Source organism: Lissotriton helveticus, chromosome 4_1 (genome assembly GCF_964261635.1).
Source record: "Lissotriton helveticus chromosome 4_1, aLisHel1.1, whole genome shotgun sequence".
Taxonomy (NCBI): domain Eukaryota; kingdom Metazoa; phylum Chordata; class Amphibia; order Caudata; family Salamandridae; genus Lissotriton; species Lissotriton helveticus.
The window spans coordinates 1,630,646,118-1,630,660,970 of NC_136063.1; the positions used below are offsets into that span (position 1 = coordinate 1,630,646,118).

The 14,853-nt window shown below is 44.0% G+C and overlaps 1 protein-coding gene across 1 annotated transcript in view; it reads right to left on the bottom strand.

The window, feature by feature from the left end:
• The window catches only part of ITGA9 (integrin subunit alpha 9), a 913,294-nt gene that overhangs the window by 721,670 nt on the left and 176,771 nt on the right, over positions 1 to 14,853 (bottom strand). Inside the window, exons 10-11 of the mRNA XM_078688268.1 lie at positions 9,021 to 9,126; positions 3,098 to 3,192 (exon numbers count right to left, since the gene is read on the bottom strand). Of these exons, the coding sequence (XP_078544394.1) occupies positions 3,098 to 3,192; positions 9,021 to 9,126 (201 nt within the window). The remainder of the gene's footprint in view (positions 1 to 3,097; positions 3,193 to 9,020; positions 9,127 to 14,853) is intronic.

Genomic DNA, 14,853 nt, shown 5'->3' on the forward strand with positions numbered 1-14,853 from the left:
GGCAGCGGCGGCTCTGTGGAAAATGTGGGGCTGGCAGGGGTCTGTGAGTGCTCCTGAGTGAGTGCTCTACATGGTTGTGATAGTATCTTCGGTGGTGACCAGGGTTCAGGCAGTGATGGTGGGCTGGCTGTCGTCGCTGGAGGGAAGGGAGGTTTCTGGGGTCTATTCGCTGAAGTTATTGTAGAGGGCCTTGATTTTCAGGTGGAAGTAGGAGCCAAGCTTGTTGCAGAGGTCCTGGGAGGGTGTGACATCTGTGGCTTTGCTGGGGGGTTTGGTGAATTGCTGAATGATGCAGAAGAGTTCCTTTGAGTTGCTGGAGTTGGTGAGGATTTTGTTCTGGATGAAGGTCCTCTTGGTGGATTTTATGAGTTGGTGGTATTCTGCCATGGCGTTCTTGTAGGTGGTCAAGTCTTCCGTGGTTTTGCTGTTTCTCCATTGTTTCTAGAGACGTCTGCAGGAGTGTCTGGCTTCTTGGAGGTCGGAGGTGAACCAAATGGTCTTCAGGGGGTGTTGTCTTTCGATGGTGCGGAGGGGTGCAAACTTGTCTGCGCAGTTGGTGAGCCAATGGTGTAGTTCCTTGGCTACAGAGGTGGCATCGTTTGAGGCGGGGGATCGTGGATGAGTGTGGAGTTGAGGGGCTCCTCTGTGACCATGCTCCAGTTCCTTTGCGGAGGGCATGGGATGGGTTTGTGAGCGGTGGCAGTGTTGAAAGAAGTGTACGCAGTGGTGGTCCATTCAGAGGGGGTGCGTGGTGTGGCTGACGTGGATGTTGTTCCCTCCTGCGAAGATGGGGTCGAGGGTGTGTCCTGCCTTGTGGGTAGGGGTGGTGAGGAGCTGTTTCAGTTCAAAGTTGGCAAAGTTGTCCAGGAGGGTGGTGGAGTTGGGGGTCGCTGAAGTTGTCAAGGTGGAAGTTCAGGTATCCAAAGAGTATGTAGTCCTTGGAGGCACTGGCGTGTGGTGCGATGAGGTCAGCGATGGCAGTGGTGAATGCTATTTGAGGCCCTGGAGGTCTGTATGCGAGGGTGCCACGAAGCGTTGTTCCAGGGCTGGTCTGGATCTGGAAGTGAAGGTGTTCGGTGGTGGAGTGGAAGTCGCTCGTGCTGGAGGTGGAGAGTCGGAGGGAGTCCTTGTGTGCGATGGCAAGTCCTCCTCCTGGGCGGGTGAGGCGGTCCTTCCTCTAGATCTTGTAACCATCAGGAATGGCGGTGGTGATGTCTGGGGCGGAGGAAGCGTTGGGCCAGGTTTCCGTGAAGAAAGCGATGTCTGGCCAGAGGGTGTTGAGGCGGTACCAGATCTCTACGGCATGTCTGTGCAGTGAGCGCACGTTGAATACACTTCAGTGCTTCGGTAGAGCTGGCGTCTGGCGAGGGTGCAGCGGTCTGGGAGTGTGGAGGATGGTGAAGGATTGTCGGCAGTGTCTGCAGGAGAACTGACAGTGGTTAGTGTTCGGCGAAGACAGCTGGCAGTTGTTGTTCCTTCCGGGGTTGAGTGCGAGGAGGGTGGCTCAGTCAATGCGGTGGGAGGTTGAGGAACCAGGGCCCCTGGCGCTGGGCACGGTCGGACCTTGGACTGGTGCTGAGGCAGGGTCAGCTGCAGCGGCACAACAGCAGAGGTGCTTGGGGAGAGAGCAGGACTGTGACCAGGAATTCAGAGGTCACAATCAGGAAAGGGCCTGGTAAATATAGGACCCATGTGTTATTCCCTATTCTGGCCAAAAACCTGTGATAACTGCTAAATGGCTGGAGAATCCAGCATCATTAACTCCGGGCTCTGTATCACCACTCCCAGTTACTAGCCAACTTGCAAAAGGGGTCCTAACTGTAAAATGGGGAACCAAGAAAGACTTTGGGAGCTCTATAGTCTAAGTCCTGATTCCATGACTCAGGATAAGTGGAGTTTTAGGACCATAAAAATACTTACAATGGGAGAAAATCTGCAGATTGGAAAATGTTCTATTGTATTTGTAGGGCTACGGCTAAGAAAGGAAGATTGTCAGGACAGAACTAGGGAGGCTTACAAAATGCATATGAACATGGCTAACACATATGTTTGTGGGCATTAACAAATAATTTATATGCCTTCTCACACTCTGGAATCACCCTTGAAGTTGCTTCTAAAAATACTAAAGGAAATGTGTTTGTAGGGATAGGAAATATGGTGAACAACCTTAAAATTACATGGAGATGTGAGAAGAGTTAGTGTTATAGTGAAAAACCTGCACAATTAAGTATTGGTCAAGTAGGAGCAATCTGGCAAACCTAGGACCGCTGTCTATTTTCAGGACAAGTCCTGAGTATGATTGTGAATGCCAGAACATCAATAATCGAAACCAAAACAGGATGAAATCCTCTAGCAATGGATTTTTGACTTTTTGAACCTGTTTGTTTGAATTCAGGTCCTTTGTAATTATGCCATATCCTTTTTTAATTGGTTTGGGGAAATTATTTAGGAGTTTTAGTGCAGCTTGATTCTGCAGGGTCAATAGAATGCACTTCACTAGCTTAGGAAGAACAGATGTGTGGCATGGGGTAATTTATATCGCCTTTCCACAAGCTTGTTATTTTTGTACAACCAGATTTGAAAAGTTTCAATGACACAAACATTCAGGATGCATGCAGATTTATGCATGAGCTGGGGGATAATGGCAATACCTGTGAACCAGCATCAAATCTTTGGCAAAAGAGATGCTGCCTGATCGCCCACTGTATGTCATAAAATCATTTATGGTCACAGAAGAGGATGATCACCAGATCAAAGAAACTTCTTCAACATAGACACTCCCATTCAAAATGCACTTTACCTGCTACACATTTATGATTGACTTTCCTAAATGCTTCCCGAAGATCTTAAGGTAAAATAAGAAACGTAAGGCCAGATGTATCACAGGGTTTTACCCATTCTGTGTCTATGGGAAAATGTGTTCCTACATATGGCCCATAGTGTGTTTGTTACCCGGAGATAAGTGGATATCCCTGTTTATATATGTAACTCACTGTTGCTGTAGCCATCCTTCCATCCATCCATCCATCTACCTACTATCCAGCTATTTATCTAATAAATATTTTATACATAAAATTGCCAATATGGAAAAGCTCACCATAGAGTACTTGGGAACAATCCCATCCGCATCGCCATGGTAGATGTAAACCGCTCCAGCATAGTTGTCTTCTTTTGGGGCGCCAATTGCAACATCTGTATACACATTAAAAACCACCAAAAGGAAATGTTCAGTTATTCAGGCTGCCTTGCACCCTTCAATTGGCGTTCATCTTTCCCACCCCTCCCATCCCCTGCCTTAAAAGTAATAACAAGCTTGAGGGCGGAAATGTCAGTCCAGCTAAGTTCAGAATTGTTGCCAAGAGCTGCTCGTTTGTCTTGGCATAAGTCAGCAGTACTCTTGCTCAGGCCTTCAAGAGAGCTGGTGATTGATGTGGCTTTCCTTATATCCTTATATTTTAAGTTTTATGGCTCTAATGAAATAGATTGTGCTGCAAAAAAAATGCCAAACCAAATGGGATGAGGAGTAAGCTGCCGTTGGGCGGATGACGTTCACCCTAGAGAGATCTGGGTTTTTGTACACTCTACGGCTTTCATCACTCCTCTAAGAAAAGCAGTTCCATGCAAGAGGGTGAAATGCGAGACAGGCTTCTGTGCTTAGTCACATGCCTGTAATACTAAAGGAAAGTCAGGAGACATACATGTATATGTTAAGGCGAGGCCTGAATCCCATCTCTGCCCCTTGTCAGCTTTCCTGATTTATTATACACAAGGATCAACCAATTGCATTTGCACGCCTGTAAAAAAAAAACTCTTTATTTGCTTTTCAACCACATCCCTTGTGAAATGATTACCTATGCTGAGATGCCACACCCTACTGGGCATCGAAGTCCTGTAGGATGAGAATTTGTTAGTGAACAGGGCACTTGTTATCTGAATTTAGTGTCATGATCACTTCATGCAGCCATGCGATTCATCTATATTTTCACTTAACTTAGAACAACTTCACATAACTTCCGACAACTTAGGGTAACATTACTCAACAAACCATTCATTCACTGTGCCACTGTGGAAACTGGGGCCAAATGATTTCGAGGAACACAATGGGAGAACTCAGAAAGCGCACAGGGACATGAGTCAGAGTGGGCAACGAGCCAGCACCAGAAGACTTTGCTTCGGAAACTCTTAAGACTTGTGTCATCACTTCGTTTACACCCGGGTTTTATCAAAAGGGACACTCGTACAACAGAACACATGAATGAAACTGTGAGAGGAGATAACGAGGACAAAGCAGAGCAAAGTGAAAATTCACGATACGGAGGAGATCTGGGACATGTTCTGGCCGTGCAGCATGTGACACCCACACTAAAGCAATGGCAACGCCTCTGAGAAAGTGGGACTTTTTCTTTTCAGGGCTAAGGAAGGTAGCTGGTGTAGTCGCTTTGTTTTTGTTCTTCAGTTTGTGGGGCTGCGCAGTGCTTCCCCATTCTGGTAGATCGTTAATATAAAGATTTGTAGGAGAAAGTAATTTTGTAAAGTCTGACCTAAATCTCTTTTAAAGATGGCTCATAAAATGCCTTTGAAGACTCAGTTGAAGGACAAGAGTGAGCAAAACCAGGCACTCTTCTCAGCAAACACCTTAAATTCTGGTTCATTACAGAAACACTGACCCAACATCCTGTTAAACAAGCGCTTTAGAAGCTGCCTATTCATTCATTTAGTCATTCAAGTGTGACTTGATCTTACCTCATAACCATATGTTGAAAGGGTTTCCAAAGTTGGTCTTGTACCTCACCAGTCAAGCATATTACAACTTGCACTAACACATATACGTTGCCAGGCGATAGGTGTGAGTCGCAGTTGAGTTAGTGCCTCGCAGTTTGCTGGATCCCTCCAGGCTCAGACTGCAGAAACGCACAGCCCATTGAAGCTGCCACGTTCACCTAACAGAGGTCCACTCTCGCTCACTCAACTCACCGCACATCCACAAAACGGTCTCAGACACCGCCCTGTGAGAGGAACCTTTCAACTGTTTCGAAGTAGTTCCTACATTATCAAGAACACTACTAGCGGCAGACCGCCCACTTTACAAATGTCGATAAAAAACATTTAGATGCCGTTACCACTGAGTGATATTGCATGGAATATAGACACAAGATTTAACTTCAGATCCCAGGAATTTCAACTGGAATTGGTTTAGGGAGTTATTGCAACATGGTACGAAAAAGTGGGTGCTTGCTCAACTCTTTGGCACCAAGAGGGCACCATAAAATGCCGCGCTGGTGAAATAGTGGGTATGATGGAAGCTTCTGCTCTAAATTATTCAGAGGTGGACAGAAGGTTTCGCTCATTCTTATCACATACAATTATGCAACAGAAATGTAACAACATATCTAATTCAATGTTCATGGCTGTTTATTTCATGACCTGCAATCATGTCGCATCCGTGCTGACAGCTTGCCAGAGATTGCAGGCATTCAAGAGAAGGTGGTGCCCTGCTTATGAAGTCAGGCTTTATGGTGGATGCCTTGCTTGGTGTATGGTTAAGGGTACTGGGTGCCTAGACCGAATTGGCGTTTCCATGCCAAACATGGGCTTTTTCTTTGTGCGATGATTAGGAAAAAGTGCTGAAAGAATTTAATGACTGAGCATATAGAATTTCAGAAATTACATTTTACCATTTTGCCCATTCTGAATTCTCTTAGAAACGCAGGCTCCTCTAAACCTCTAGATTGTTACTGGGACATCTTCAGTCGTTCATACGTTACATTAATGATTATTATCTAAATGTAATATATGTATAAAATGTAAAAGAATGCTATTTTTAGGTCAAAGCCTACCAGACAGACCAGCTGCCATGTTTGCTAATGACATCTTGGGGACATTTGGAAAGCTTCCCGGGGAATGAATTCCGCCCATTGCTTACCATCGGCTTTGTGGTGTGTAACTCACATTTGCTTGTTTTCTGTTTGCTGGCTTTATTTGTTTAGGCTGTCCAGCTTGAGTTTGTCCCTTCCGTGGCCATATCTTATTTACTGTATTCTTCCTCAGCTCACTTTCTGTAAACAGGCCTTTAAATCTTGTTCTTATCTTGTCAAATTTGCTGTGCATTCAAAGACAGAGGTCAAATGTCAGGCTCTATCTTCCTAGGGAGCTTGGTGTTTACTTTTCTTTCTCTGACTTAAAAGTAAGAGGATTTAAGTGACAATCATGCTGGCTACTAGGAGTGTGCTGGAGGAAGGCTGTAAGATGTTATTTTTTCTAGCACAAAACAAACGTTAAATGTCTGTAAATGAACTGTGCTGATGTTACAGAATATATCAGAATTAGGAAAGCACAAATGAAGCACATTTTCGGTAATTGTGAAGTGTGGTGGATACAAATATTTTAATACGATCAAAAAAAATCAATACACTAAGTGATGTCATTTCTACCCATTACCATTTGGGTACTGTATACTTTTATCAGTAAAACTGTGTCTGTGCAAATGTAACGGTCAATTCAATTGAAGATGTATTGTCTGTAATGGCAGGGCGCTACCACACCATTCCACTCCACTTTACCCCATTACACTCTACTCTACACCACTCCATGCCACTGCACTCTACTCTGCAGCACTCCACAATAAGCCACTCCATTCTACGCCACTAGACATTGTGTCACTGTAGTCTACTCTGCATCACTCCTCTCTACGCCACTTTATTCTATGCCTCTACAGTGATCTACTCTACTCTATGCCAATACGCTCTACCCCACTCTACTCTACCATGCATCCACTACACTCTTCGCCACTGCACTCTACACCACTCCAGTCTAGGCCACATCACTCCACTCTACGCAAGTTCACTCTATGCCACTCTACTCTGCAGCAACACTTTTCTCTATGCCAACTCACTCTACTCTGTACCACTCCATTGTACGCTACTGCACTTTATGCCTATCCACTCTACACTACTTTAATCTATCTGCACCACTCTAATCTATGCCACCGCATGCCACTGCACTCTACTCTGCACCACCCCACTCTATGTCACTTCACTCTACTCTGAAACAATCTACTCTATGCCACTGAACTCAGCGCCACTCCTCTTTGTGCCACTGCACTCTACTCTGCATGACTGCACTCTACCCCACTCCAATCTACGCAGCACCACTCCACTCTGCATCCTTCTACTCTATGTCACTGCACTCTACTCTAATCAATGCATTCTACACCGATGCACCCTATCACTTTACTCAAAACCATGCACTCTACGCCACTGCATTCTACTCGGCACTCGGCATACACTCTAAGCCACTATACTCTACTCTGCAACACTCTATGCCACAGCAATCTACTCCATTGTACCCTATGTAACAGCACTCTACACCACTTTATTCTTCTCTGCACCACTGGACTCCACTCCTCTCTATGCTACTGTACACTGCACCACTCTACGTCAATGCACTCTATACCACTCTACTATACACCACTGCACTCTATGACAGTCTATTCAGCAACACTGCACTCTCTATCACTGCACTCTATGCCACTGCACTATAGGCCAATGCACTCTATGTAACTGCACCCTATGCAACTGCACTGTGCTCTGTACTACTTTACTCTGCACCACTCTATGCCAATACACTCTACTCCACTACACTTTATGCTACTATACTCTACATTACTTCACTCTACCACTGCACTTTACCCTGTGCCACTCCACTCCACTCCACTTAACGCCACTACACTCTACTCCATTCTACTCTTTGCTACACTACGCCAATGCAATGTATTGCTACTACACTCTAAGGCACTATACTCTGCATCACTGCACTCAACGACAATCTACTCCATGCCAATGTACTCTACGCCACTTCACTTTACACTGAAACAATTTTCGCTAGGCCACTATTTTCCACTCTGTGCCATTCCACTCTACGCCACTCCACTCAACCAGGGGTGTACCACAGGCCCCCGCATCCCCTGCGGTGCAGGGGGACAGCTGCAGGGGGGGCCCTCAGCACAGTACTCGGGTCTGAGCGCTCTGGATAAAATTGGGAGCGGATGCCCCTCCTTGTACATTGCAGGGGGTGCCTTAAACATTTGTTATGCCAATGTACTCAACCCTGCACCACTCCACTTTACTTAGCACCACTCTGCTCTACACCACTGCACTCTATGCCACTCCACTCCATTCTGTGCCACTCCACTCTGTGCCATTGCACTTTGCGCCACTGCAATCTATGTCACTCCACTCTACAACACTCTACTCCACTCTGTGCCACTCTACAACACTACTCTACAACGTCGCTCTACGCAATTCCCTCTATGCCACTCCATGCCACTTTAGTCTACAATACACTACTCCACTCTGTCACTCCACTCCACGCCACTCTAGGTCATTCTGCTCTATGACACTCTACTCTACTCCACTCTACGCCACTCCACTTTCAAACACTCTACTCCACCAGTCCACAGTATGCCACTCCCCTCTATAACAATCTACTCCACTCTATGCCATTTTAATTTACAACACTCTATTCCACACTACGTAACACCCTCCAGGGCACTCCACTCTGCTCTATGCCACTCCACAACACCCTGTGCCACTCCCCAACACTCTACTCCATTCTGACACTCTATGCCACTCTACTACACTCTAAGTCCTTCCACTATAGGACACTCTGCACCCTCCACGACACTCCACAACACTCTACACCACTCCACTCTATGTCACACCATGACATTCCACTTCACTTCACTACACTGCACGCCACTCAACTCTACTCTACACCTCTCTACGCCACTTCACGCCACTCCACGCCATTCCATGACACTTCAGTCTACTCCACGACAATCCACTTTATGACACTCCTTGCCACACTAACATTTAGCCATGCTGAACAGCACCCAAGTTGGTGTACAACATGGCAAAAACTTATTGGCAAAGCCATTTGATACTTTTAATTTAAGGTATTATATTTCAAGGTGTGTACCTACTTCTACCCAAACAAACATCAGTTCGAGTCATGGTGCTCACCTGGGAATCCATCATCATCGATATCGCCAAGAGCAGCCATGCTTTCTCCAAAGTGAGCATTGTATGCATTGTCACCATTCAGAACGAGCTGCTCCTCCAGGACGCCCTAGCAACAGGAAATAGGACAGGCTAAGAAAAACATTGTGACCGGGCAGCTGAACGTTCAATACTAAGAGAAAGAATACCTCCTCTTTGCTGCCAGACAGCAAGTGCACAAACACATCTCAGGAAGCACCTGGTCACTGCCACCACATCCCTTCGCCGCCCAGAGCCTCTGGGCAGCTGAAGGCTCTAACTGGCAGTCACACAGTCAACTCTGTCGCCATTAGCCTTTTTTACGGAAAACTCTAAAGGCGTTAGGAGATGAGCTCTGACTGGTGGAGAGAGTGATTTGGTAGAGTTCAATGAGTTACACACAGAATGCTTGGAAGGTTTTCAATGCCAAAATACATTGTACAATATCCAACCATTGCTGGATAAGTGTATTCAATGTCTAATTTATGAAAGGTTCCACTACGTTAGAATTCTGATAAATATAGAAGTGGATCCCAGAGTACACCCCTTAAATGAAGACCCCAGTGTTGCCAGTTGGAGTGGTTTAGCCTACTATTTCTCTTTACACAGCGAACAGTGGTAGCCTTGGCCGCCGAATCTATACAATCACTTTATATTCTTAAATATTGCCGTTTTTTCTTGACGCACTGCAGAGATGAATGTCCTTGAATGGCAAGCATAGCTGTTCCCAATATCAATACCAACACTGTGTTCTTCCCACAGTGAATATGATAAACTTCGAAACCACTGATGCTCCTTCTTTTATTTTCAAAAACAGGACATTAGGCTGCCAGGGGGGGAATACTCTTAAGTAGAGGGCAGCCACAACTCCCTCAAACCAGGTTTGTTGAAAACCAAATGTTGGTGGCAACTGAACAAATATTGCAGAGCCACAGGTCATTTCAGCCTGAACCCCTGGTTAGCAGCAGACCTGCCATCTCTCTGAAATACAACAGGCTCAGTGCACCACCTATGGATTGCTTTACTCCACCTGCAGGTATCTAGGTAGCTGTGCGTTATATAAGATGTGTATGTGTTCTGAGTTCAGGCTCATAAGAATTGTGAATGGAGACCAGGTTTGGATAAAGTTGTCAGAAGTCCTCCAAGCCACCAAGGATGCAGTGCCCCAGGCCTCGATTTTTGTTTAACAATAGTGTGCTTTCTAGAAGTTGTGGTCCTGGCTTGCTCTAGTTAATGCAATTTCACTAACACATCTAAAAATAATAATTAGTGAAGAAAAATCCCAGGACTGGAGCACTGCACCCTTGATGACATGGAGTCATTTGATATCCATAAGTGTTTGCAAGGACATGTTGCATGCTGCATAACATGATGGTTCCACTGAACAGGGACAGAATAGATTTTGCCTTCTAACTTTCATGTCAATGTAGTGTAGTGGGAAGTGGAAACGGTTGTCCTGAGTTTAGTACCTACCACAAAGCAGTGGGTGAAGTGGGTGTCTACAATCATTCAGATTCCTACACCTCCTGAAGATTCCAACTGCAGCCAGATATTTGCTAGATGCAAACAACTAAAGTATTGTCGCTCCTCAGGCTTACTTTAAGATCTACATTCCAGAAGCAATAGACATCCTCTTTAGATCTTTGAGTTTGGAGATTAGTTGAGCAGCAACTGGTTCCCCATTGAACTTTCTCCGGATACCCCTTGTCACCTACCACCATGCTAATTAAACTCTTGACTTTTGGCTAGATCTTTGGTCCCCAAAACTGTAACTCTTTTGTGGTTAGGAATAACGGTTAATTTTTGGGGTATTTATATATTTGGAGACTTTGTGACATTTTGACTGACTCTCAAAAGCATGGGTTCAAACACATTGAGCTGGCATCCCTTTCACAAACGTCATATGTAAAAATCAGAATAAAAGCAGACATATCATAACATACAAAAAGGCTGTCTCATTTTTAACAAAGCTGAGTTATTCTGAAGACAATAAAGATCTCAGAAACACTCCCTCATTAGATAGCATAGCCTGTGCGCCCCAAGATTATTTGAACTACAGTGTCGAAGATTATCATAAGCTCTGTAAAGGAGAGGAGGTCATACCTTTGCTGGAATCTTTGTTTTTGATTTGTAAATAATGATCTTCTGTTTAAAAAAATCTTTAACTGTGACTGGACCTTTAGTTCATTTTGTGGTTTTATGGCGACTACTGTGCCTGAGTTCCAACCTACTACTGCATTCTGAAGTCTTTACCACAGTCATACTGACTTATATGGCCATCAGGTGGTGCCCAGCGAGCTGGTCTGACAGGGAAGAGTGTGGGCTATAGTTTGATGTTTGTGGGCCTGTTTTCACTGTTACTTTGCTTAATGGTAAAAAACACATTGCTTGCAGCAAGCTCAAATCTTTGCAGAACACATATATATGGAGTGTGTCTTTAAAAGTACAAAACTGACCCAATTTGCAGACATGGGCCATTTTTTAAATATTTAATTCACTAATGGGGGCCACTTTAATTTTGGTGCCCGGGCCTATTTCCTGTCCTCGTCCAACTGGTCTTTACTGCTCAACTTGGTTACCCTTGGAGAGTCAATTGTAGAAAAGAGTAGATCAGTTATATATTTGACGTACAGTAATACCAGAAACCTTAGTATATCTGTGGTAATTGGCAGTACACACCACAACACCGCACAGAAAGTACTGACTATAGCATGATCCAGGGAAAAGGTCTCGAGATCACACTGCAAAACACCTAATCTGATTTGCACGTTCACCGAAATGTTTCACAAAAAACACCGTTTTTTTCTGCACTTTATGGTAAAACAGCTCAAACCCAGCTTTCTAGCTCAGCTATCACTCCCTGTCCATCCCGGCCACAAACACCAGCCCTGCGTGCATCTGCCTGTTAAATGACTGACACTTTATTGGCCCACTCCTCAGTGTCTCCTCAATGGGGGTTACAGTACACGTTATTACTCAGCTTAACTCTATTAGAGGAAGCCCCGAAACAATTCTTCAGGCTTCATAATGCTTATTAGTGTAAAGATGATTTCACAGGAAATTCCATACACCCTGTGATGATAGACCAGCCCATCATAACAATATATCCTGGAAAGTCAAAAGGGGACCAAAATGTCCCTAGAACAAATGACAAGAGGACCCCGTGCCCGACTAGTCCTCATGCTACCTTGCTGAGGATGTGTCCTTCTTTCTGAACCTTGGTTGGCTTATTAGGGATTGAGATTCACATGGAGGGACTACCAGAGCATGCAAAATCAATGGAAGGGAAGTGAACACTTCCACCTCTCTGTACTGGGCCATCAGACCCATTCCAAGGCTTTGCTGCCGGAGCATGGTTAAGAGGATCCTTCTATTAACTCCACCTACACCTCCCTGGAAGTTCTAGCCTCCGACGTGGATTTATTTTCAAAAGTGAAAAGTGGAGGTGTCCATTTTGCAGAGCTGCAGCTTTCCAAGCTCTGGCCTTCCACATTAACAATTTCAGGGGCTCCACAAATGCCAGACAACAGGAGCAGTTTCATCCAGGAAAACAGGAAATACGGTCGAACACTAAAATATAAGTATAATGCTGAACTGTAGTGCAGAAATCTCTCCGAATCCCAGGCATTACTTTTGCTTTTAGACAGAGCCAGGCACCCTTGGCTGGTAACAGCACACGTATAGTGCTTTTATTTTTCTTTTACTGGTGGTTATATGGAGCGAGAGAGTGTCGGTGTAGGTTCATAGTGAGGGGATGTGCTGCTGGTCAGCCAACCTGAAATGCCCATCCTATACTTTCTTTGTTTATATTCAGGTGTTCCTTTAACACAAGCTGTGTTTCGTTGCATTATAGTGTATAAGAGTCCTTTAAGTGCCCAAGGAACTTAGGCAGGAAACACGATTCCTTGTATGTCTCGGGCAAAATATAGTATACATATTAAGAGTTTCCCAGGACCTCAGCAGTTCCTTGCTAGCTAGCCAACCACTGCAGCTGACTCTGACTTCTGGAGAATGGAGACTACATGAAGTGGCAAAGCAGCTGATAACTGAAGTGACTTGTAGCTGTCAAAGAGGTCTACTTCCGGCCAAGAACCTGAACAAAAGTTTGCTCTATATGCCGCTATTTTGCACAGACGATGAGCGTAAAAGCACTGATAAACTACTCATTGGAAGGGAAAGAACTTACATTATATAATTTGCTGCACTGCAGCATTGATCAATTTCAAAATATTCCTTTTGCAGTTCTCACCAAGGAACAGGGAAAGTAAAGCTGTGTGTGACTAGTATCACATAATGGGTCTTGTGAAGGCACTAGGGCTACAAAAGGAAAAACAAAAAGTACCCCTTAAAAATGATTTGTTTTAGGCCTGGGAAAAGAGGGTAAATAAAACATCTTGAAACAAAATTTCCCACAAGACCTGTGTTACTTCCAAAAATAGCTCTACGTGTCCACTATCTCAACCACCTACTACTGGAGGAACAACAACATGGAATTAGTTTATATCTTTTTTATTTGTTTATTTCATTTTGTATTTGTTACTTATCTTAGTGGTCATCTTATCACATTAATTAACTGACAAATACGATACATCTTTTGCAATCATAAAGCCATATACAAATGAATACTTGATAAACTATGTTTCTCAAAGACGTTTTTTTAGATTTACGTACAGCGCTGGTACTACCTTATTTATTTATTTTTTTATTTTGAAAGTTTTATATAGCGCGAACAAGATCTTTGCAGATATCAGAGCGCTTTACATAGAGGGGTACATTAGGGAACATAGTCAAACCAATAAATCAGAGGAGCTTACAGTGCAAATAAATGAAGGCAAAACCAATCATGTAGATCAGTAAATCAATAATACAAGTAATGCAAATATGCAGCGGTATCAAACAAGTAATACAGTTCTGTGCATAATCTTAAGGAGACCGAACTCGAAAAGCCTCATATTAAGCACTGCATTAACATGGAAAATATTGCAGTAAGCCGATGTTGCAAACTCCTGGTAATACAAAAGAGCAGTGCAAAGTTTATTTTAAGGCGCCAAAATGATCTGCTAGATCTGATGTTTAGTGAACTGTTTTCTAAGTCTTATTGTGAGTGGTGTAGTGCATGTCAATATTTACAGTAAGGATCGAAAATCATTTCCACACAGGGAGAATAGTGTACAAAGATTGTATTCACAAAAAGTTGTTGCAACTTGTGCAGTGAATTATTGCAAATGCACTCTGATTTTGTGAACCGATCTATGCACAAATAAGTAGGTTCACAAAATACCGAATTGTGGGAAGGTTCTCTTGTACTGCTTCCTCCTCCCAACGTGGCTGCCACCCCAATTCACAATGGGGAAGGAGTCCAAAGGGGACCCTTCCCCTATTATAAATCAGTAACCACCCCAAATTGGGAATCGTTAACAGATCAATGGTTTGTGACTGGAATTGTGGTTACAAACTATTGATATGTATCTTACCAACTCACAATTTGGAAAGAACATCCTTAGCACAGCCCTTCCAAAATGCTTTTAGATATAAGGTTTTAAATCCATTTTGTGAATTCGAAAAAAGTTTTCTGAAATGCAAAGTTGGGTTAGTACATCACAAAAAGCGATGTAAAAGTCGCCAAACCAGGTTTGGCAACAAATAAATCACTTCATACATTAGGCCGTTGATACTGCTTCAGCTTTTTCTCCATTGCTATAAATGTTTTTTGTACTCTCGGCAGAGAAGGCTGCAGCTATAGAATTGCAGTCACATGCTTTGTGCCCGATATCTAGCTTGAGATAAGAGAGCCAATGGACTCTTCCTTATATTATAC